The 21,935-nt window shown below is 39.6% G+C and overlaps 1 protein-coding gene across 4 annotated transcripts in view; it reads left to right on the top strand.

Moving 5' to 3' along the window:
• Positions 1 to 21,935, top strand: part of LOC124787843 (C-terminal-binding protein) — a 202,787-nt gene that overhangs the window by 125,951 nt on the left and 54,901 nt on the right. For all 4 annotated transcript variants that reach the window (XM_047254793.1, XM_047254790.1, XM_047254791.1 and 1 more), the window contains exons 5-7: positions 10,745 to 10,869; positions 16,189 to 16,288; positions 16,515 to 16,646. In XM_047254793.1, coding sequence (XP_047110749.1) covers positions 10,745 to 10,869; positions 16,189 to 16,288; positions 16,515 to 16,646 — 357 coding nt within the window. The remainder of the gene's footprint in view (positions 1 to 10,744; positions 10,870 to 16,188; positions 16,289 to 16,514; positions 16,647 to 21,935) is intronic.

The raw sequence follows: 21,935 nt of genomic DNA, 5'->3' as shown, positions 1-21,935 counted from the left end.
TATACGAAGAGCAACATCACAACTCGGACACCAGCAAGGCATTTCCTTTCAATGCACTTCTCCATTTTGTGTCTTCGTTACATCAGCTCTCTTCGCAGGTCTAAATTATAGAAACATTTCAGATCTCAATAGGTGATCCCATTTTGGCAAAAAAGTACGCTACTCATTATGCTCACGCCAATTTCTTTATGTTGGTTGCCTTGTGCTGCAAAATAATCTGTCTACAAGAATGTTTTGTCGTCGTCTTATAAAGCACAACTGGATTATAGTCCATGTAAAATTACTTTTCAGTTGACGTCTGTTATTCGCTGCTCCAGAGTTGCCACATCGACCTGTGGTTGCTATTCAGTGAGATGATACACAAACACATCAGGTCACTTCACAAGTGCTGTTATGTTTAACGTGGAGCAGTGTTGGCAGCAGCCACCATGAGGTATGACAGGAATGCGGCTGTGACTGAACAGCATAGCCCTAAATTCAAACTCCTGTCTTAACTTAGTCACAACCTCGATGTGATAAGTAATGTCATAGAAAACATTCATCTACCACAGAAAACATACAACAACCACCTGTGGCAGAATTATTAATCGTACTCACTTTAACAGTGTTTAAAGCTACCCTGTTGGAGCAAACACAAGACACAAAAATTTCAGTTTCTGTGCTATAAGCACTGATCCGCATTCTCGTTGGTTTGTGGAACTGTCCTCACACTGGCTACACAAGCTGATGTGTTACCAACCGATGAGCAGTCCGGGTTTGCCTTTGGCTATGAATCTATAGGCAACAAAGGCATGAAGTGTAGAGATAAAGCATAATGTTTAAAAGTAAGGAAACTTTTTTTTTTTTTTTTAACATACCTACGGTGATTGCTAGCTGCAGGCAGCTGCATTGTCCAAAACAGGGTAAATACTAGTCATTTCAGAGGCACTGGAACTTCCCCAAAGTGGGTAAGTAATAAGCAGTTCCATAACGCTATTGAGAAGATATTCATTATTCCATGCTTAGTCAATTACTCATTTCGTATGCATCACACAGACCTCCAATCCATTTCAATGACATTTTCCAAGCTTTCAATAGTTAGTTTCTAAACTTCATGAAACTTTGTATGTTCCTGCGCAACATATCCTTTCACTTCAGCTAAAATAACTTGCATTTTGTCATTACCTCTGAAAAAATTATCTGTGCCCCTCCATTTCATGTGTAGCTTATGTTCCCTTCTCAAAAGACCTAAGTAGGTTTAAATTTTTAATTTTTAATTACTAGCTTGACAACCTTATGTTCTGGAAGATCATTGCTGTTAGTCATGCAAGAGAATACTGCCGTTGTTTTGTACTCTCACAATTAACGTACAACATGTGACAGGCAGCAATTGAGGTGTTGTGTAACCTGTATTGAAAAAGGTTTCCTATAGTCTGTTCACAAAGATTTTCTGCCCCCTTTTATTGTGTACACTTCCTTCCTACGTACATATTCACTTCAATCATCACAAAAAACTACAAACAGCTTTATCATACTTACCTGGCTTGATTTTTATGTACATGTGAATATGAATTTCGAAAATGAATTTGTCTTCTAAAACAGCACATGCATTCATTAACTGTTCAGTATCCATCCATAGAGGAGAAATGTAGAATGGAACTGATAGATGTTCTGAGTGCCAAATTTTAAATTTGTCAAAAGAAAAGGAAAAAAAAAAAAACCACTGTGAAGGTATTCTGGTACCACTGAATTAGGCTGCTGGCCTCACCACTGCAAAAGAAATGGACACGCTGAAAAGTAAAGCCTCTGAATTTTTTATTCTGTTTTCAGTACTTTATTGATTAAGATATTAATTGCCATGTTTATTACTTTGTAAACTTCCTTCTTCGCTTATCCAAGTTGCAACCCTCTGTCGCTACAGGGCTCTGAATTGTATTGTGTAATGTAGCAATGTGTACATTATAGGAAGTGTACTGAAATAGAGTTAGGAATTCAAAGAGTTCATCTGCACATTGAGTACCTTCTCATTCAGCATGACAATGGATAGACCACATGAGTGCTGCCACTTCTACAACAATCAGACGCCTTGGGTTCAGTATCGTTGATCATGCTCCAATATTCCCAACTTGGCCCCAACTGATTTCCATGTGTTTCCAAAACTTAAAGAACATTCTCGAGGCTTCACTTCGTGTTGAAGCAGTGCAAGCAGAGGTGAGGTTGTGGCTCTATTGACAAAGTTAAACATCCTACAGTGACGGTATGCACAAACTGGTATGGAAAAACTGTGGGAGATAACAGTGGGTGACAGACAAAAAGCTGTTGAGAGCTGTAAGTAGTTCACATTTAATTCACTTCAGGCACCACAATTCACAAAAAAATTCCTTGTAAATTCCAGAGACAGAAATGTTTCTGAATGGTCACAAGTGATTATTTTTCTTCACCGTCAGTAATTTGATCCACACAGTTTCATATTTACACTGTTTCCATACATTTTCATCACAGCAGATACAGATTTTTAACTATGGACAGAGTACTGTATTTGAGATTGTTAGATTCGCATCAAGGATTTTGTATTGATTAGCAGTTGCTGTCAACATAGAACTATTGTTTATGGTTCAAATGCTTCACACCTGGTACAGTGTGCAACACAAAAATTGTATACAGAGTATAAAGAACTACAACCTGCAGATATGTGTGAGTTACACACTAGTGTTATTTGAACACACACACACACACACACACACACACACACACACACACACACACACACACACACACACACTTGAATCATTTTCTACAAACTGTTGCATAATGTAGACAGAACCCCGACCCCCCTCTATTTGCCCTCTTTTTTTTTTTCCCCTCCTTCCCACCAACTCTTCACTCCCCCTCCCAACTCTCTTCTTTGAAAGCAAGTAACCAGATAAAAAATAAAATAAAATAAAAATGCTGTAGTATCACATCTAACTTTCTGTAGCCGTATGCTTGGAAGCCATTTCAGAGAAGACGTGTAAACTTAGGTTGCAGGTACTATAGTGCTAAAAAAAAATGTAGCTACAGACACCATACACTACAGGTTGTTTAGTATGTTATGTTCTTTCATTCCAAAAACTCACTATCACTTTATAAATCTGGAGCTGTTCTTCCATCACCTATAAATAAACCTTGAACAACTGCTGCAAAGCATTCAGAGAGGTGCTGCTTTGCTGCATCATATGTTGTGTTTGTTGTCCTCTCCCTTATTCGTGTTGACATGCTGATGTCGTCAGAAAATAGCAGCTGATAAAATGTTTCCTTCATGGAGTGTTCCTGGCAGTTGGTATCATTTCTGATAGGTAGCTGAATTTATACTAGAGAGATTGAGTTCTAATTCACATGGCTGTACCAGTCATTCATAAAAAATGGTGTCATAACATTCAGAGTATGCGTGCGTGCGTGCACGCGCCATCTTAACTTGGTGTGCAGAGTAACTAAATTAAATGAAGTTTTATTTTAACAGTAATAAAATATCAGTGTGCTGGACAAATTTTTGTTATGATACTTACGTTGATGAAATACACATAACTAGAAGTGCAAAGCATTTGATATAGTTCGGTTCAACTGGAGTTGGAGTTAGTGGTGTATTAGTCTAATAATGTGAAGTTCCTGGCTAGATCATCATTAGAAGCCACTTTTTAACCTTCTTGTAAGTTCTCTATTTATTGTCTAAAGAGATGTTAGTTAACATACATTGTATACTATATTTACCAGAGTGTGAGACAACCCTGATCATAAGATGACCCCCTTTCTTTCAAGTTGCTTCTGGAGAAATATTTGCTTTTAACATATCATTGAGTAATTAAAAATACAAACTGTCTTATGGACATGAAGTATCTGCCTAAAAGGTTGATGTTATACCTACTTTAAATTTATGCCATTCATTGATTGTCAACATGTCGATATTACAAGAAGAAATAAAACGAGAAAAAGAAATGGTTTACATTAATTTTCGGATTGTTTTCTTTTCTACCTTGTCCTCCTCCTCCTCCTAATAGTACAGCTGTGAAAATTTTATCTTTTTTGTCACAAATATTGGGCTGTTTCTTTGAAATATGTTGTGATTTCGGAGGTTCTGGTTAGTGAGACCTGAGAACACAGCTGTTCATATCCAAATACGTATCATATTTTGCTTATATACTGAATTGAGAATGATTTGATGTCTCGTACTTCCAAACACATTGCCTGCCTTTCGTTGGTTGTGTAGATCCAGGACCTGACTCACGCCTTCCATATCAGTCTCACACCATGGAGACGATTGACAACATTGTTGCACAACACACTTGAGTACCCCACTGGTTCCTAGCTAGGCTTTTACTGTCTTTTGCAGAAATGAATACTATTGTTGAGTATTTGTCCAGCTTAAAAGTTCAGTCCCAGTTACAAATGGATTCAGGCAAACTGCAGCCAAAGTATGTGGTGTGGATTCCTATGGTTGGCAAAATCATGTGCACGTAATTTGCTGCCCGCTTGCTACTCCCTTCCCCGCATTTATCTAATTCTCAGCCAAGGTGGTGTCACTGTTCCCCCTCCAACCCTTCCACAGTGCTGTGCTTGAGCAACTGTGAAACACTGACTGCAATATCTTCTAGGGCACAAGCAGTATGTAACTAAGATGACTAATACATAAATAAACTTAAACTTTTGCTTCTCCATCATTCTACTGATCTTGCTGCTATAATTTATTCTGGATGGTTGGTTTAAAAGGGGTGGGGGGACCAAACTGCTTAGTCATCGGTCCCTTTATTCTGGTGACAACAGTTATAATCAGTTTAATATGATTTATTTTGTGTGTTAGACATTTCATTCAGGATTAATTTTCCTCCTCCTTCTTCTTCATCTGAATGTACCATCATGTTCTAAAGCTGATGGAAAGCTGGTAAAGTTTTTAGCCCTTATTCTAATACGTGAACAGTGACAAAATTTCTCATTTTCAACCCTTTTATGAAATCACTACAGTCTGTAACGATGAAATAAAATATTAATTTTGGTTCAAAAGCTAGCAATCGTTTTTTTTTTCTCCCTCCAAAGGACATTTCGTGCCGAGAATTCTTCCGGGTTGTATGGCTTTGGTCCATGGAACTCTTCCTCTATCCCTGACGTTTCATCCAAAGCTACGTTGGACATCTTCAAAGGTGCTCCCGGTTGTGCTGAGTCTTGCTGGCAAGGCTCAGCACAACCGGGAGCACCTTTGAAGATGTCCAACGTAGCTTTGGACGAAACGTCAGGGATAGAAGCCGATTGGACCACGGCCATACAACCCAGAAGAATTCTCGGCAGCTGAAACATCCGGTCGTGAAAGCTTTCATTGTATGATATTTCCTCTCTTGAACATTACCTGCCTTTACTTAAAATGCAACATTAACACAGTATTCATACATGTATGAGAATTTTCTTTGCAAATCTTTCAAATACAACAAGAGTTCGTAATATGATAGAAGTTAGTGCCATTTCCTCCTGTGTTTCACAAAATTGTCATATTTTAAGCAGAGCAATAGATTGTTGTAGTGGCTAGTTCGTAATTTCACGCAAATCTCTTGCACTAGCAGTCCGATGTCACTTGATTGCTCAAGATTTGTTGATACTATATAGAGAACTTTGGCGAATTGGGAAATCTTGAGCCTGTTCGAACATACATATCATTGGCCCAGCACCAGCCCTGTCATTCCATATTCTTCAGACTAAATCTGCATATGATCTCGACTGGTAAAGCGTCATCTGTAAACATAAAGTGACCATTATGTCCTTTACTAAACAACGTAAATGTGTTAACCTCAGCAGCAATAGTTAACCTCAGCAGCAATAGTTCAAACAGCAAATGTGAGATGTCCCTGTATTTTTCGAATGATGAATATGGGAGAATACCTAATCTTACCAGGTAAATACAGTAATATCTCTTTTAAAAAAATATTGTTTTATTTTAAATTACTAATGGCAAAAAATAGGGTATTCACAGTAAATTAAAATTTTCTATAAACTATTGAAACATCAAATAGAAAATTTTGTATTTCTGGGGATGGGACAGTGTTGTTGTTGTATACAATTTTTCATTTAGCTATACAACATTTCGTATGCCTGGCCAAGCTTTTTATTTATTTTCGTGCTATTAGCAATTAAAAATAAAATATTGGCTTAAATGTAGAAAGACAATACGATTTTTTAACTAACTTCCTACTTCAGTATAGAGTTTAAATAAAGATAAAAACGTGCAAGAATAGAACCAGTTACTTCACTGTTACTAGACTAATATGCCGCCAACTCACATACCAGCCGTTTCATTGAAGCAAATTAAATGCTTGATATTTAACACTCCTCAGAAAAGCTTTGAAGATGGTATTTTTATCTTGTCAGATTGAAAGATCTGTTCAAATTGTTTAACTACATTTCTTCTTTTTCTCTTGAAAGAAATTACTTAAAACTGTAAATCTAAAAGTTTACATTTCTGAGGTTTGCATGGCGAGGTGTACATCTTGTATACTAGTAGTATTCCCCAATATCTGTTAACTCCCATAAGAGATGTTTTATGGCAAGTAAGCCTCTATGTACATTTTTTACTTTGCAGGAATGGGAAAAGGTAACAAAGGTGTACAGAAACAATGCATAAACTTGCACTTTATTTTCAGCTTAGTTTCTCCCTATTATTGCTTGCAGAACTAACATTGGTATTGTCCTGTCTCCAAAAGAAGCTGTTATACTCCAGGTCAGCTCCATGTTGCACTAATAGCTTGCAATGAAACAAATTCTTTAGGACAAAGTTTTGTGCTTATATATTACATTGAATGAAATATAGTAGGTAACCATGATAACTAAAGTGCGTGTCATTTATGTTGGCGGCCGAGTTTAGGTTCGTTCTGCGCATCTGACGTCACAAAACACAGTCAGCCAATGAACAGAGAACGACGTTGCCAGATCTCGACTGCAGTGCATAGCATGGACGAGTGTCTTCATTATTAGAAACGTTCAGTCATAAATAAAGTAATAGAACAAAAGCAATGTCTTGATAGCAGACCTTATTTTACAGAAAGTTTGGAAAAAGCGTTCTTTATACCAATTGCTTCATATTCTATTAATTAATTAAACCAAACAAGCAATAAGACTCCTAATTCAGGCGATAGGAAGGAAAGGTGTTTGTATAAATCTCACGAACCGCTTTTTCGCACTAAAGAAGAGCGGTAATTGTTTATTTCCTATTGTACTTCGACGAAGCGTGAGTAATTCGTAGTTATACCAAAAGTGTTTGTCAGTATTTTGAGTAACGTGTTAGACTCCTCACTGTGTTCTGTAGGCAGACGATCTACGTTAGCGTAATGGTTAAGGTGTTGGACTTCTACGTGAAAGGCTATGAGTTCAAACCTTGTGTGGAATTTATTATTTTAATCATTTAAAAACAATATCGAAGTGCCTTACTTCATGAATTATATTCGTTTGAATGCAATTTTTTTTAAAATTTCTAGTGCTTTGTTTCTTCATTAAACCTTTCGCTGCTGCAGACACGTGCTCCCCGCATTCCGCGCTGTGCGCAATTTTGTCATCACTGCACTGCTCGCCTGTGCAGACACATGGTGTTCCCACTGCTTTGACACACTTATCATTCGATTTCACAAAAACTATTTGGCCCAAAAATTCAATTTTTTACACGTCTTCTTGACTGATACCTTCCCCCTATAAATGACTTAATTTTGTTTCGATGTTCAACGCAGTTATTATGCAGCATTAACTGTAGTAAACCATTGCACGAAATTTTGAAGAGTTTGCAGAGGTAGAAGTCCATAGCGTATACTTTCCGAATGGTCGATTTTAGTTGCCACAATGTTGAGAATGAAATGTGGACAAGATACCTAAATTTCATATAAAATTTACTGTATAACAATATCTCATTTAATTTAAGTACCACATAAGTGTCGTATGTAATATTGAGAAATATTCCATCTTTCGCGACTGTAATAAAAGTTTTATTTACACCGAACGCGTTTGGCTTTATTTTAAAGCACTTCAATCAATGAAAGGTATGGCACATACACAATGGTACTCATGTTCTCTTTCTTGTTTTTGTTCCACAGTCGCAGTTTCACCTATGGTACTGAAATATATTCCTCTTCTGCAACTGTAATAAGCGACTTATTTAGACCAGACGCGTTTCTCTCTTTTGAAGCATCTTCAGTGGACAGTATTTTGTCTCCTCCATTGTCAAGTCACCTTTCGTAGTTTTGTGCCGCAGTAACACAATATTCAACGATTGTGTTGGCTGATCAGTGTTTTAGCAAATAAATGATGTTTGTGTGTGCCACACACAAAAATTATATTTGACATAGCTCAGAGCACTTCACTGATAGACGGTATATTCAAGTCCTAATGTTTTTGTAAGTCCACAGTTTTATTTAATGTACACTCCTGGAAATGGAAAAAAGAACACATTGACACCGGTGTGTCAGACCCACCATACTTGTTCCGGACACTGCGAGAGGGCTGTACAAGCAATGATCACACGCACGGCACAGCGGACACACCAGGAACCGCGGTGTTGGCCGTCGAATGGCGCTAGCTGCGCAGCATTTGTGCACCGCCGCCGTCAGTGTCAGCCAGTTTGCCGTGGCATACGGAGCTCCATCGCAGTCTTTAACACTGGTAGCATGCTGCGACAGCGTGGACGTGAACCGTATGTGCAGTTGACGGACTTTGAGCGAGGGCGTATAGTGGGCATGCGGGAGGCCGGGTGAACGTACCGCCGAATTGCTCAACACGTGGGGCGTGAGGTCTCCACAGTACATCGATGTTGTCGCCAGTGGTCGGCGGAAGGTGCACGTGCCCGTCGACCTGGGACCGGACCGCAGCGACGCACGGATGCACGCCAAGACCGTAGGATCCTACGCAGTGCCGTAGGGGACCGCACCGCCACTTCCCAGCAAATTAGGGACACTGTTGCTCCTGGGGTATCGGCGAGGACCATTCGCAATCGTCTCCATGAAGCTGGGCTACGGTCCCGCACACCGTTAGGCCGTCTTCCGCTCACGCCCCAACATCGTGCAGCCCACCTCCAGTGGTGTCGCGACAAGCGTGAATGGAGGGACGAATGGAGACGTGTCGTCTTCAGCGATGAGAGTCGCTTCTGCCTTGGTGCCAATGATGGTCGTATGCGTGTTTGGCGCCGTGCAGGTGAGTGCCACAATCAGGACTGCATACGACCGAGGCACACAGGGCCAACACCCGGCATCATGGTGTGGGGAGCGATCTCCTACACTGGCCGTACACCACTGGTGATCGTCGAGGGGACACTGAATAGTGCACGGTACATCCAAACCGTCATCGAACCCATCGTTCTACCATTCCTAGACCGGCAAGGGAACTTGCTGTTCCAACAGGACAATGCACGTCCGCATGTATCCCGTGCCACCCAACGTGCTCTAGAAGGTGTAAGTCAACTACCCTGGCCAGCAAGATCTCCGGATCTGTCCCCCATTGAGCATGTTTGGGACTGGATGAAGCGTCGTCTCACGCGCTCTGCACGTCCAGCACGAACGCTGGTCCAACTGAGGCGCCAGGTGGAAATGGCATGGCAAGCCGTTCCACAGGACTACATCCAGCATCTCTACGATCGTCTCCATGGGAGAATAGCAGCCTGCATTGCTGCGAAAGGTGGATATACACTGTACTAGTGCTGACATTGTGCATGCTCTGTTGCCTGTGTCTATGTGCCTGTGGTTCTGTCAGTGTGGTCATGTGATGTATCTGACCCCAGGAATGTGTCAATAAAGTTTCCCCTTCCTGGGACAATGAATTCACGGTGTTCTTATTTCAATTTCCAGGAGTGTATTTTGTCTACTTCCTTTTGATTCATTGAAGTGCTTTAAAATAAAGCCAAACGTGCTCAGTGTAAATAAAACTTTTGTTACAGTCGGGAAAGACGGAACATTTCTCAATATTACGTACGACACCTATGTGGTACTTAAATGAGATATTGTTACACAGTAAATTTTATATGAAATTTAGGTATCTTGTCCACATTTCATTCTCAACATTGTGGCAACTAAAATTGACCATACGGAAAGTATACGCTATGGACTTCTACCTCTGCAAACTCTTCAAAACTTCGTGCAATGGTTTACTACAGTTAATGCTGCATAATAACTGCGTTGAACATCGAAACAAAATTAAGTCATTTATGGGGGAAGGTATCAGTCAAGAAGACAGGTAAAAATCTAATTTTTGGGCCAAATAGTTTTTGTGGAATCGAATGATAAGTGTGTCAAAGCAGTGGGAACACCATGTGTCTGCACAGGCGAGCAGTGCAGTGACAAAATCGCGCACAGCGCGGAATGCAGGGAGCACGTCTTTGTAACAGCGAAAGGGTTAATGCGGCCGTGGTGGCTTTACTTCATGAACTGCGCTCTCCCCCCTAAACGTAAGCTTGCAAACTAGCTATACTATGGCGCTGCTTCTATTGGCGCGTGCGTCGTGTGCAACTGGCAACGCAGCACTCTCCCGCGTCTGGGCGGGCATGCGCGAGCCACCAAGATAAAAGAATTCAACTATAGATTCTGAGTATAGATGCCTTTGTGTGTAACATGCAGATGATAGCAATGTGTTTTATGTGAACCTGGTTGATTGATTTGCTGATCCTTGTTTAGGTGGATTTGTCTTCATGTTATTGGGATGTGAAAACTTTTTGACAATAAATGTAACTGTATGTAATGATACAACACTGCTGACCTTTTTTCATTTTTAATTTCAGGTAGAATTGGTTCAGCTGTTGCTTTACGTGCAAAAGCTTTTGGCTTCAACGTGATTTTCTATGATCCTTACTTGCCGGATGGTATCGAAAAGTCCCTTGGACTTACTCGTGTTTATACCCTGCAGGTATGTACTGATTTCATTATTTTGTAGGTTATTGTAACAAAAAAGTAGTTCGCAAAATAGGTCCTTCGAAACAGTGTGTAACACGGTGGATATATACGAACCACTGAGGAGTACATGTGCTTACTACTACTACTACTACTACTACTACTACTGAGGAGTAAATGTGCTTACCACCACCACCACTTCTTCTTCTTCTTCTTCTTCTTCTTCTTCTTCTTCTTGGTACCTGCTGCAGTGTAAATTATTCTTCAAGCTGCCTTTGATACGGCTAGTAAAACAGTTGTTGGTAGCCTATACAAACTTCACTAACATGGCACTAATTAGTTCATAACCTGATTAGCCGGCCAGAGTGGCAAGTGGTTCTAGCCGCCACAGTCTGGAACCGCGCGACTGCTACGGTCGCAGGTTTGAATCCTGGCTCGGGGGTGGATGTGTGTGATGTCCTTAGGTTAGCTAGCTTTAAGTAGTTCTAAGTTCTAGGGGGCTGATGACCTCAGAAGTAAAGTCCCATAGTGCTCAGAGCCATTTGAACCATAACCTGATTATTAATCTACGGTTGTGGTTTCCCATTTTATCCTCCATGCTTCTCCCCATTTTCATGCTTGTCCACATTTTCATTTTCTTTCCTTTCCTTCCTCCTTTCCTTTCCTTTCCCACCATTTTCTATGTTCATGTTTTCCTATTCCTTATCATCATCATCATCGTAATTTATAACCCCCCCCCCTTCCACTCAAACTTTCCCTTAAGTGATCGGCAATCTTCCCCCACCCACCACCACTCATTTTCTTTGAAATAAATAAGCTTTATTCGCTTATAATCTGGTGTCAGCAAAACCCCAGTTGTTAAAACTATGTCTGTATCTTATTGTGACATGAATTGGGCATCCTTAGACATACGAGGGTGGTTTACAAAGGTCTCGGAATCGCCACGAGAGGTCAGTGCTAGTGCGACCAGTTGTTCACATGATATTTGTTGGACTGTTACCTGTAAAGACATGCAACATCAGTGCTCTTGGAAGAGATCTGTGGCAGACACATGGCTCTGTTGTTGTTCCCGCATAGTGATTTGCAAAGATGGAAAAAAAATAGAGATTTGAGCAGTGATTAAGTACTAGTAAAGAAAGGTATAAATGCAAAGGACATTCATGCTGATTTCCAGAATTTACTGTGGGACTCTGCTCCTTCATATTCAACTGTTGCCAAGTGAACAAATTAATTTAAATTTGTTTGGGAGAGTTTAGATGATCATCTGTGCAGTGGTCGGCCAAGATGTGTCACTATTCCAGAAATCATTGCAAAAATGTACAAAATGGCCATGGAGGATCGCCGATTGAAAGTGCGTGAAATTGCTCAAGCTTGCCAGATGTCATCGGAAAGGGTATATCACATTTTAACTGAAGAATTAGGTATGAAAAAATTATCTGCAACCTGGGTGCCACGACTCTTGATGTTGGATCAAAAATGCATGAGAAAGGGCATATCGGAAGAATGTTTGGCCTGTTTTAGGAGAAACGAACTAGAGTTTTTGCGCCGGTTTGTGACCACAGATGAAATGTGGGTGCACTACTATACTCCAGAGACAAAACAACAGTCAAAGCAGTGGAAACATGCAGATTCTCTGCCACCAAAGAAAGCAAAGACAATTCCTTAGGCAGGAAAGGTCATATCATCAGGGTTCTGGGATGCGAAGGGGATTCTGTTTGGGCAAACAATTACTGGAGAATACTGTGCTAAACTCCTGGACAAATTGCAACAAAGATACATGAAAAAAAGACCAGGTTTAGCAAGGAACAAAGTCATCTTTCATCAAGGCAATGCACGCCCGCACATGTTCCATCGCCATGGCAAAATTGCATGAAGTAAGGTATGAATTGTTGCCACGCCCCCCTTATTCACCTGATGTGGCTCTGTCAGATTTCCATCTCTTCCCAAAACTGAAAATTTTCTTGGTGGACGAAGATTCACTTCAAAAAGAATTGATAGCCAGAGTTGACAACTATTTTGCAGGCCTGAAGGAAACTCATTTTCGAGATGGTATCAAGGCACTGGAACACTGTTTGACCAAGTACATTAATCTACAAGGAGATTATATTGTAAAATATAAAAGTTTCAGTGATGTAAGTACTTTCTTTCTATTCCGTTCAGAGAACTTTTCAAACCACCCTCATAGCTAGAAGATTAACGAACACTGGTTTAAACTTAGAAAGATGAATTGAATGCTCACCTCACACATGCCAGAGCATGGAGCGAACTAATTCCAGTCAGAAGATTACTCGGTGCCCCCCCCCCCCCCCCCCCCCCCCCCCCACACACACACACACACACACACACACACACACACACACGGGGGGGGGGGGGGGGGGGGGAGAGATTTTTCCAGAGAACTGTATCTCAGAATATCTAGGAGGTACTAGAAATGAATGTTGACAGACAGTGAGGGTGGGGTTCAAACTCACGACCCTTCACGCGAGAGTCCAACACTTTATTCATTGCACCATACCAATATTTACTTCTTTTCATTTGTGACATTGCTCCCTCCTTAAAAGAGCAGCATCTTGATGTCAAGTAGTCCTAGTTAGGGAACAATTCATCAGTCCTGCATCCCCTAGCTACCAAGGGCTGGTGCCTCCTTTGGCGGGGGACTTGCTTGAACTTGTCGATGTCACACTTTTCATCACTTTCCACCTTCTTGAGGTGTGCTGAAGCCTTGAATTTATTCTGATTTGGTGGGAGCCATATAATACTTCTTTTGAAGGACATGGACGATGTCTCTAATCTTTCATCATCTAGTACAGTGATCAAAATCTCTGGCTTCATAAGTAACAGCAAATAACTGTCTTACAATGCTATATGGTCTGAAGCTTTTCAGGCATACCAAACTGCTGAACAGGAGTAAAGATACAGATAAGATTGCCAGGCTACAACAAAATAGGGTGATATGCTCACGTCAGGCTTTTCGTAGACCTTTTCTTGAGTCGGCATCATGCGGAGTAAAGCTAACTGACAAAAATTTCTCAGCCTTGGTTGACAACTGTCTCAAGTTATTGCTGTTGACATCATGATGAAATGGGAACACAGTGTCCATTGTTACTGCCAAGTTGTAGATCCAGTTACTCCTTATTTGATGGTGTTGTAGACGAATGTCACAAAAGATAACACCTCATCCCAGTTCCTCTGGTACATGTTGAGTTACATAGATAGTATGGTTTCTTTCTTGTTTCTCAGCCACAGGTTCAAATGAAGAACTTGGGAATCGCAAGCTTATGGAACACTTTCAGAAACATTATACGTATGGGAAAACATTGTTCACTTTGAAGGTTAGTTAATATCACCAGTAGTGTCACAAAAAAAGATCATTATTAATAGTTTCACACAGGGCACTTAATCACTTCCTACGGAACACCAGTGTTCTGCAGTGCACAGTTTGGGAAATGCAGGTTTAGGTAAGATGTACAAACAATAATCCATGTTTTACCATTAGTGGAAGTCCAAATTAGGTCAATTCCAGTTCAGTGGAAAGGTGTTTCTGCTGCTAGAATAGGTATGAGATGTCAACTTGTTTTCTGGGGAACCAGATTCCTCCTCTGGCATTCTTGACAGTGCAACACTTTGTGATGAACAATTCTAAATAACTCTCTCCAGGAAAAGCTCTTTCAGATTCTGTCATATGTTTTAATAATCCTAAAAGACTGGCTTCAGGGATGTTGGGGTATTTCTGTGCAACATAAGTGCATGTGTTCAGGTACCAGTGGTAGGTAGCACATTCCAGAGGGGTCAAAATTTTTCTTGCAATGAACCCACTTCTTTGCACTATTGTAATGCCATATTCTTGAAGATGTAGTGCCCATCCCCCAAGTTCTGATGGGTCCTTAGGGCCTAATCAGTCAACAAAGTGAATGATGGACCTGTAATAACTGAATGTGGCCTTCCTTTGAGATACTGTCAAAATTTTCATATGACACAAATAACAGCAAAACACTCTTGGTTCATTATCCAGTAGTTTCTCTCAACTTTTTTAACTGTCCTGGAAGCAAACGCTATTACCATCTCTTTTTTTTGTATGAAATTTTTACCAGAACTGCACCAAATTCATGCCCAGTAGCATCTCTGTAGCTATCTCTTCACACAGATCAAGCAAAGGGTCACTTTTTAGAGCTTTTCGTAGGATATAGAAAGAATCTTGTTGTGATTGAGCCTCTATAAATTTAGCATCAGATATGAAAGACTTCAAAATGCCAATAATGTCAGCACAATCCAAGGAAGCTTCTCAAATGAAAAGTGTTTCTAGGAATAGTAAATTCAGCTGTAGCTGTAACCTTCTCTGGGTCTGACTGCACACCTTTGTTTCATACATGAGGTCCCAGTATTTAGGCTTCTTAAACTTCAAAGGGACACTTTATTGGATTAAGTTTTAGGCCACCTTGTCTGAGACAATTACAAACAGCTTTGGCTTTTTGTGTGTTAATCAATAGTTTCAAAGATATTAAAATGTCATTTCCACAGACTGAATGTTACTACTTTCAATTTGTACAGGCCTTCTGGAGTTTTAAATGCAGTTTCCTTGCAATCAGTCTCACCTAATTCTATTTTCCAGTACAGAGTACAAGTCCAGAGTTGAGAAAAACTTGGCTCTCTTCCAACAATCCAGTGCATCGTTGCTTCATGTAAGAGAGCAAACATCTTTTTAGTTACTTTATTAACTTCCCTGTAATTCACACAGAACCACCAACTGCCATCCTTCTGTCTGACGAGAACTACCCCTGTCGTCCAACATTTTTTCTACATCTTGATGAATTATTCGATGTTCCATTGCTAACAAACGATACGCTCTTTTATATTTTGAGGTGTTTGGTATTCTGCCAGATACTGTTGTCATTTATGTACGATCCTTAGACTGGTTTCACCAGGTGCTACTGGACACTGTTTATTGAGAAGAACAGATCCAGTATTTATACTTACAGTCTCCCCTCTATGCCCTGCTCCAAGCATTCCGTCTATCTTCCGCTCCTGTTAGCAGTGTCCTTAGACATTCACCCTTCAGTCCAGTGCACCTGTCCGCGTAGTGGCGTTCTGCTTTTGGTCTGCTTTGGCTCCAGGTGTTCCCTTTGTACTCTGCTTCTGCTAGCAACATCCTTAGGCGTTACCCCATTAGTTTAGTGTGCGCTGGTGTTCAGTTCTTGGTCCATTGTGGTTCTCAGTGTTCGCTCTGTGGTCCACTGACACTAGAAGCATCCTCGAACATTTTAATGTTAAGATTTTGTACACATTAAATGGTGTTTTTTAGGTTTAGTCATATGATTTGCAATATGGTCTGTTTCAGGATTTACTATTCCAGTCAGACTGTGTGTCGCTGCATTGCACTCTAAATGAGCATAACCATCATTTAATAAATGAGTTCACCATCAAACAGATGAGGCCAGGTTTGTATTGGATTTTCACTCAACACACACAATTTTTGTAGAAAGGCACTGTTAAGTATTCCGTATGTTGAGTCATTTAAAACAAGAAACTTTCTTAATTAGCAGTGGATTTGTTAAGCAGAAAAATGCTAATACAGTATTGCTTCATACTTCAGTAATGCATTTCTTAGCTTATATTGCAGTATAGTTGCTAGTCCAATTACAGTTCCTTTTTTGTTACTTTAAGGGGCTTTCCTGGTGAATACTGCACGTGGTGGCCTCGTGGATGATGATGCCTTGGCTACAGCACTAAAGCAAGGTCGCATACGTGCTGCAGCACTTGATGTTCATGAGAATGAACCATATAATGTATTCCAAGGTTTGTAAAAAGTTGTCTATCAACATCTTAATATGTACCAACATCTTAATACCTCTATATACTGTCACTATTTTCTTGCTGTGTGTGGTCTGTAGCTGTTGCGGAAAGTTTATAAGTTAGAGGAAAAATAACTGAGCAAAGTGCAGCATTACAAGCTGATGATAGTGATTCTGTATTTACTGCTTATCCTCCAAGATTTAGTGGCAGTAGGGTTTGAAGCTCTTCTTTTCATCCGTGCCTCGGAGCTTCAGTGGCATTAAAGCAAAATCACACCTGCATCTGTGGGTGAATACTTTTGACCTTGGTGAAAAGCAGCAAATGAATCAAATTACTTGGTATACTGCTCTGCATATTTAATTGGAAACTTCTGTTGTTGTATGTGTCATTAATTCTCTACACTACTACTCTATCAAATCAGGGTTTATACACCCCGGGACAACCGAGAAATCCTGAGATAAACCCAGGAAGTTTTTCATCTGGGACAAACCCAGGAATCTCTCATTGTTTTAGTTTCCAGATACTCTAACAGAGAATATTGCTTTAGCCTACTACCGCAAAATAATACTTTAGTAATAAAACATAAATCAGAGAAAAACATCAAAATAAAATGTAAGTGGCAAAGAAAATGCGTAATTTAAAACAACAAAACACAGTGCATACAAAAGTGTTTGATGGCAGAAGAATGTGTCAAAGGCTTTAGGATGAAAACTATGTAACAGTACACTGCTTTTGATAAGTGTGGCGTCATAACAGTTTACGTTAGGTTCATTTGATTAGTTGCCAGCAGGCTTTATGCGCATGTGCAGAGCTGAAGTTGCTTTTGAGCAGCAACTTCTCCCTTTTCTGGCTACATGAAGTGTGGCTTTTAGCTGTGTAAGCCAGACACTACCCAGGGAATTTTTTTGAGCACACCAAACTGCAACATTGGCGCATGCGCAGAGCAGTCTGAGTTGTAGTGGAAAGGGGTGGGGGCATGTAGTCTCAATGTGACTTGTGTAAACATTTCATGATTTTGCTGTTTTCTCTTCATTTACAGCCCTCACGTCAAATGAAAACAAAACGGATTTCTTTGGCTGGGGTGAAAGACTGAAATATGTTAAGAGGTCTAGATTTCTGATTTTATTTTATTTCCGCAGTGTTCGCAATTGAGCAATAATCTTCTTGCAGAACATCAGTTATTTTTGTTCACTTGCTAAAGAAATTTGGCTTTCCTTAATCTTTCCCACAGAGGCGGTCAGTTTATTCAAAATGGAGTTTTTCATTCAACACTGTTGGCTTGTTTCAACTGTTCACCAAGTTTAAAGTGCACATTTGGTGTAATGCCATAGTAGCAAATGAATCGTGAGATAATACGCACTGGTACCGCCAAGAAAATTGGCATCCTGAAAGCCACACTGATAAGCTTAATTCCTGTAGGGGCATACTTCAGTGTGAATCTGGACATAGGAGTGTGCACTTCAAGCTGAATTAATGCATTTTAGTATGTTGTACAAAATTCCGTTGCTCATGGGGTATTCTGATGCCCTGTTTCTTTTATGACATAACGTGAAATCTGTTAATGCAACATGTGTGTGAAGTTACGCAAACATTCAATTGAAGCTGGCTAAACAGGCAAATTTGGTCAGTGGTATTGAATAAAATGTTTTGTTTCAAATATATTGACAGCTTTAGCAGAATTTTACAAATCTGCTTTCTGTGAAACACAGCTTGTTTCGATCACAAGACATGTTTGATCACGTTTCCTACCTTCTCTGGACATGACGTTATTTGTTAATATGTGTTGTTTAAGTCTTAAGTTTATAGAACACCATCCTTTGTTAAGTTATAGACTGGCAGCACACTGTGTTTCATCATTGTACCTACCCACAAGACTTTACATTTACTCCTGGAGTAGAATACAAACTGCCAATCTTACAGTTTCTTTGCTTTACGGATAACCTTCATTTTACGGATAACCTTGTTAATTTTTATACTGTTTGAAAAGGTCATGAAACCTGATTGGAAATGCTAGATAAGTGTTGCAGAGTACTGATAATAATTTTAAGAAAATCTGTGTTTAAGTTGCCGCATTCCAAAATATTAGGATACTTTGAGCCGTGGGGTCCTGTTTTGAAATGAATATTACGCCAAGAAATGCTTTCTTATTTTGCATTCCTTACGTGGATAGGACATAATGAAACAATACTGCCCTAAGTACAACAATTCCGTAAATGCCCTCCTAACAACATGTTGCACATGGTCATTTTATGCCCACTAAGCATGAAATTCTAAACAGAAATGTGATGTAAGGCACATGAGCACAGGCAACACCAAGCGTGGGATTCCCACACGTTTGTAGTTGCACATGCGCAGTAAAGGTGCGTCCACGCTATGTCTATTTTCTGTTCAACTTTTGCCATGTGAATAAGTTTCCAACAGCACAGCTAAGAATGCACATTTGTGTGGGCAAAATTTCCTAGAAATGGAGGCTGTCCGCTTAGCACACAACTTCTCGACTGTGGTGGGAGTTTCTGTGCTTTTTAGCAGACAAAAGGCAGCTGGAGACTGTGTGTGACAGAGCGTAGTGTGTCGAGGCTAAGCTGTGAACCAATTAACATGTAGTAGTGTCTGTTGACCCCAGAGGAAGCACGCGTAAATTTATAGATGATTATAAAGAAAAGTCGTCTGGAATGCTGCTGCTTCCAAAGATGATTTGAATAAAAACTTGAGATGTGATGCCCTGAACATTAAGTGCTATTAGGTAACAAGTCTCTGATCATACTATGGTAAAGAATAACATACCGTAACCTTCTAAGTGGGGAAAATTGGGAATATAAGCCTCAGATTCAATGAAACTGAGTGTGAGAAGTGTGGACAAATGTTCAGGCTATGGTGAGTTATAGTGCAACAACTGGGAAGCCTGAAATATGAACAAGAGAAATGATGGAGGGTAGGTGTAGCTTCTCAAAAAACTACTGGAAGTAGAAATGAAGAATATTGATGATGCAAAAATACGAAATTGGAAAAACAACCTCAATCCTAATGTATTTTGGCAACTATTAAATTAATATTAATCAAGTACGAGGATGTTAACTTGCATTTAATCTTTCACGATTGAAGTTGTGTAAACAACTTTTTTTGTATAAAATAAAGTACAAATGAGCCATGAAAGTTTATTAACCTTCACATAAATAACAACAAAGAACCTCTATAATTATTTCTGACTTTCAGGAGTAATCACTGAAGTGCTTTGTTTCGGAATACGAAAAAAGTACTTCAAACTGATACATAAGTTGCTGCCTTATCGCTGCAGTTTCCCAAGCAGAAAATCTAAAATCTTGCTGTGACCCTCTGAAATTTTCAACACAATATTCTGTCTTCACGTTACTCATACCTCTGTTGTTTAGATTCTCCTTTGTCTACTGTCACTTTTGATCGCAATAAATGCAGCATGGGCTCACAAAGCAGGGGATACATAGCAGACTGGTTGCACAGTGAGGCAATGTGTCGACACAAGAATGCCCCTCTGTATGTGCATTTTTTCCACAATATTTTTTTTTTTTTTTTTTTTTTTTTTTTTTTTTTTTTTTTTTTTTTTGCACTTTCATTTCCGTGCATCTATGATTGTGCACAGAGTGTGTGCATCGTGTGGGCATACCTTAACACCTGTTTTCTGGTGCTGTCTGGCAACTGTTCAGATTAACCTATTTCTAACGGGTTGTGGGAAAATATTGCAAAGTGAATTTCTTTTCACACAAGATGAGTTCTGTTACGTGTGAGACTGTGATAACTTTCTTAACTCACAGATTGTTTGACTCTCATTCAAAACTTAATGCTTTGATAACTAGCCACTTCGAAAAATTTCGGGCCCAGAAAACCAGCCATTTGTCACTATTTAAAATTCTACAACAAATATTTATTTGATATGGCTTGAAGGAAAACACACAAAGGACCAATATTAGATGTAGCTTTGCTTGTAGCTATACTGTATGTATATTAATTTAAAGCATTAACTTTACCTGTTTCTGTGTTCGCTGTACTTCGCCCCCAACTCGCGAGGTGACATTTCTATAACATATACCCCGAGGTGGGGTTTCTGGGACCGCTATATTTAAACAAAGATTTGAGGCAGAAATAATTTGAAATTTTTAGTTTATGCTATATAAAATTTATTTTTACAATTATTTAAGTGGTGTTTAAATGCTTCCAGTTTATTTTATTGCACTAAACAAAGCCTGCAGCAATTTAATGTTTATCACACAAAAGCACATAATTTTGTATGGTTCTCTTAAATAGTAGACATAAATATACTGTTAGGGTGTTGAATTTAACATCTTGAAAAATTATACAATCTCAATAGCAAATAAATTTCCAAATAAAACTAAATTCACTCTGAACACACTCAATTTTAACGGACACTTTAAATATTTGATTAAAGAATAGACAGATCCCCATAACAACTTTCCTGAAGTTCTTCCCCTCAGTGATACTCCTGTTCAATGGCAGATATGTGATCACTGGCTAATGCAAAGTTGTCATCTTTTTCATTTATTTCTTGATCTATATCCTTGAACTCGAGAAAATTAAAAGTCACACACTTGTGCCAACACACATTGAGCTATACAGTACCGTGCTGAAGAAAACGGGCAGCGTTCATGAGTTGCGGTCTAAGAGACTCCAACACCTTTCAGTAACACTTGTCAACAATAAACACAGAAGGCGATACCGCAACAGACAACAAATCGTCATAGGCTTGGCAATTTGAGGAGGGTAGGGGGAGTACAGAAGCGTTCCACCAACTCTGGCCTTGGAGAGCAAGTTCAAAAATTTTCACGCGCTCTGAGAGACCACACCTCGTGAGTTAAGGGTTAACTGATATCCACTATCATTGGTTGGAGAAATCATGTGACATGCTATTATTGGCTGACAAAAGCGCATTGAAGTCACGATTTCAGTGTTTCTGAAACTAATCTGCTCTATCTGGTGAAATTCGTATTTTTACTTTTCGTAATAAGAAAATACATAGTGTACATGTTGCTGCGTGTCGAAGGTCTTTCCAAATCGCGTTACTTTTTGCTGTGTTGAGTTTCCAAAAGTGTCAAGAAGTTATAAGCTGGTGGATAAAACCTTTACCATTCACTGTTCATAAGCTTTACAGCTACAAGGGACAGTGTACTGTCACTTAACACGAAAAAAGTGTATTTTCATCTGGGAAAAGTGTGTTTTTAACCATGAAATCTGGGGAAAATCCCAAATTATTTTCTTGCAAGTCAGTATTAATTAGGTTTGCCAGCCTTGCTTTGATAAATG

Source organism: Schistocerca piceifrons, chromosome 3, assembly GCF_021461385.2.
Source record: "Schistocerca piceifrons isolate TAMUIC-IGC-003096 chromosome 3, iqSchPice1.1, whole genome shotgun sequence".
Lineage (NCBI taxonomy): Eukaryota > Metazoa > Arthropoda > Insecta > Orthoptera > Acrididae > Schistocerca > Schistocerca piceifrons.
The sequence above is the reverse complement of the archived record's forward strand: the minus strand, read 5'-3'. Positions and strand labels throughout refer to the sequence as shown.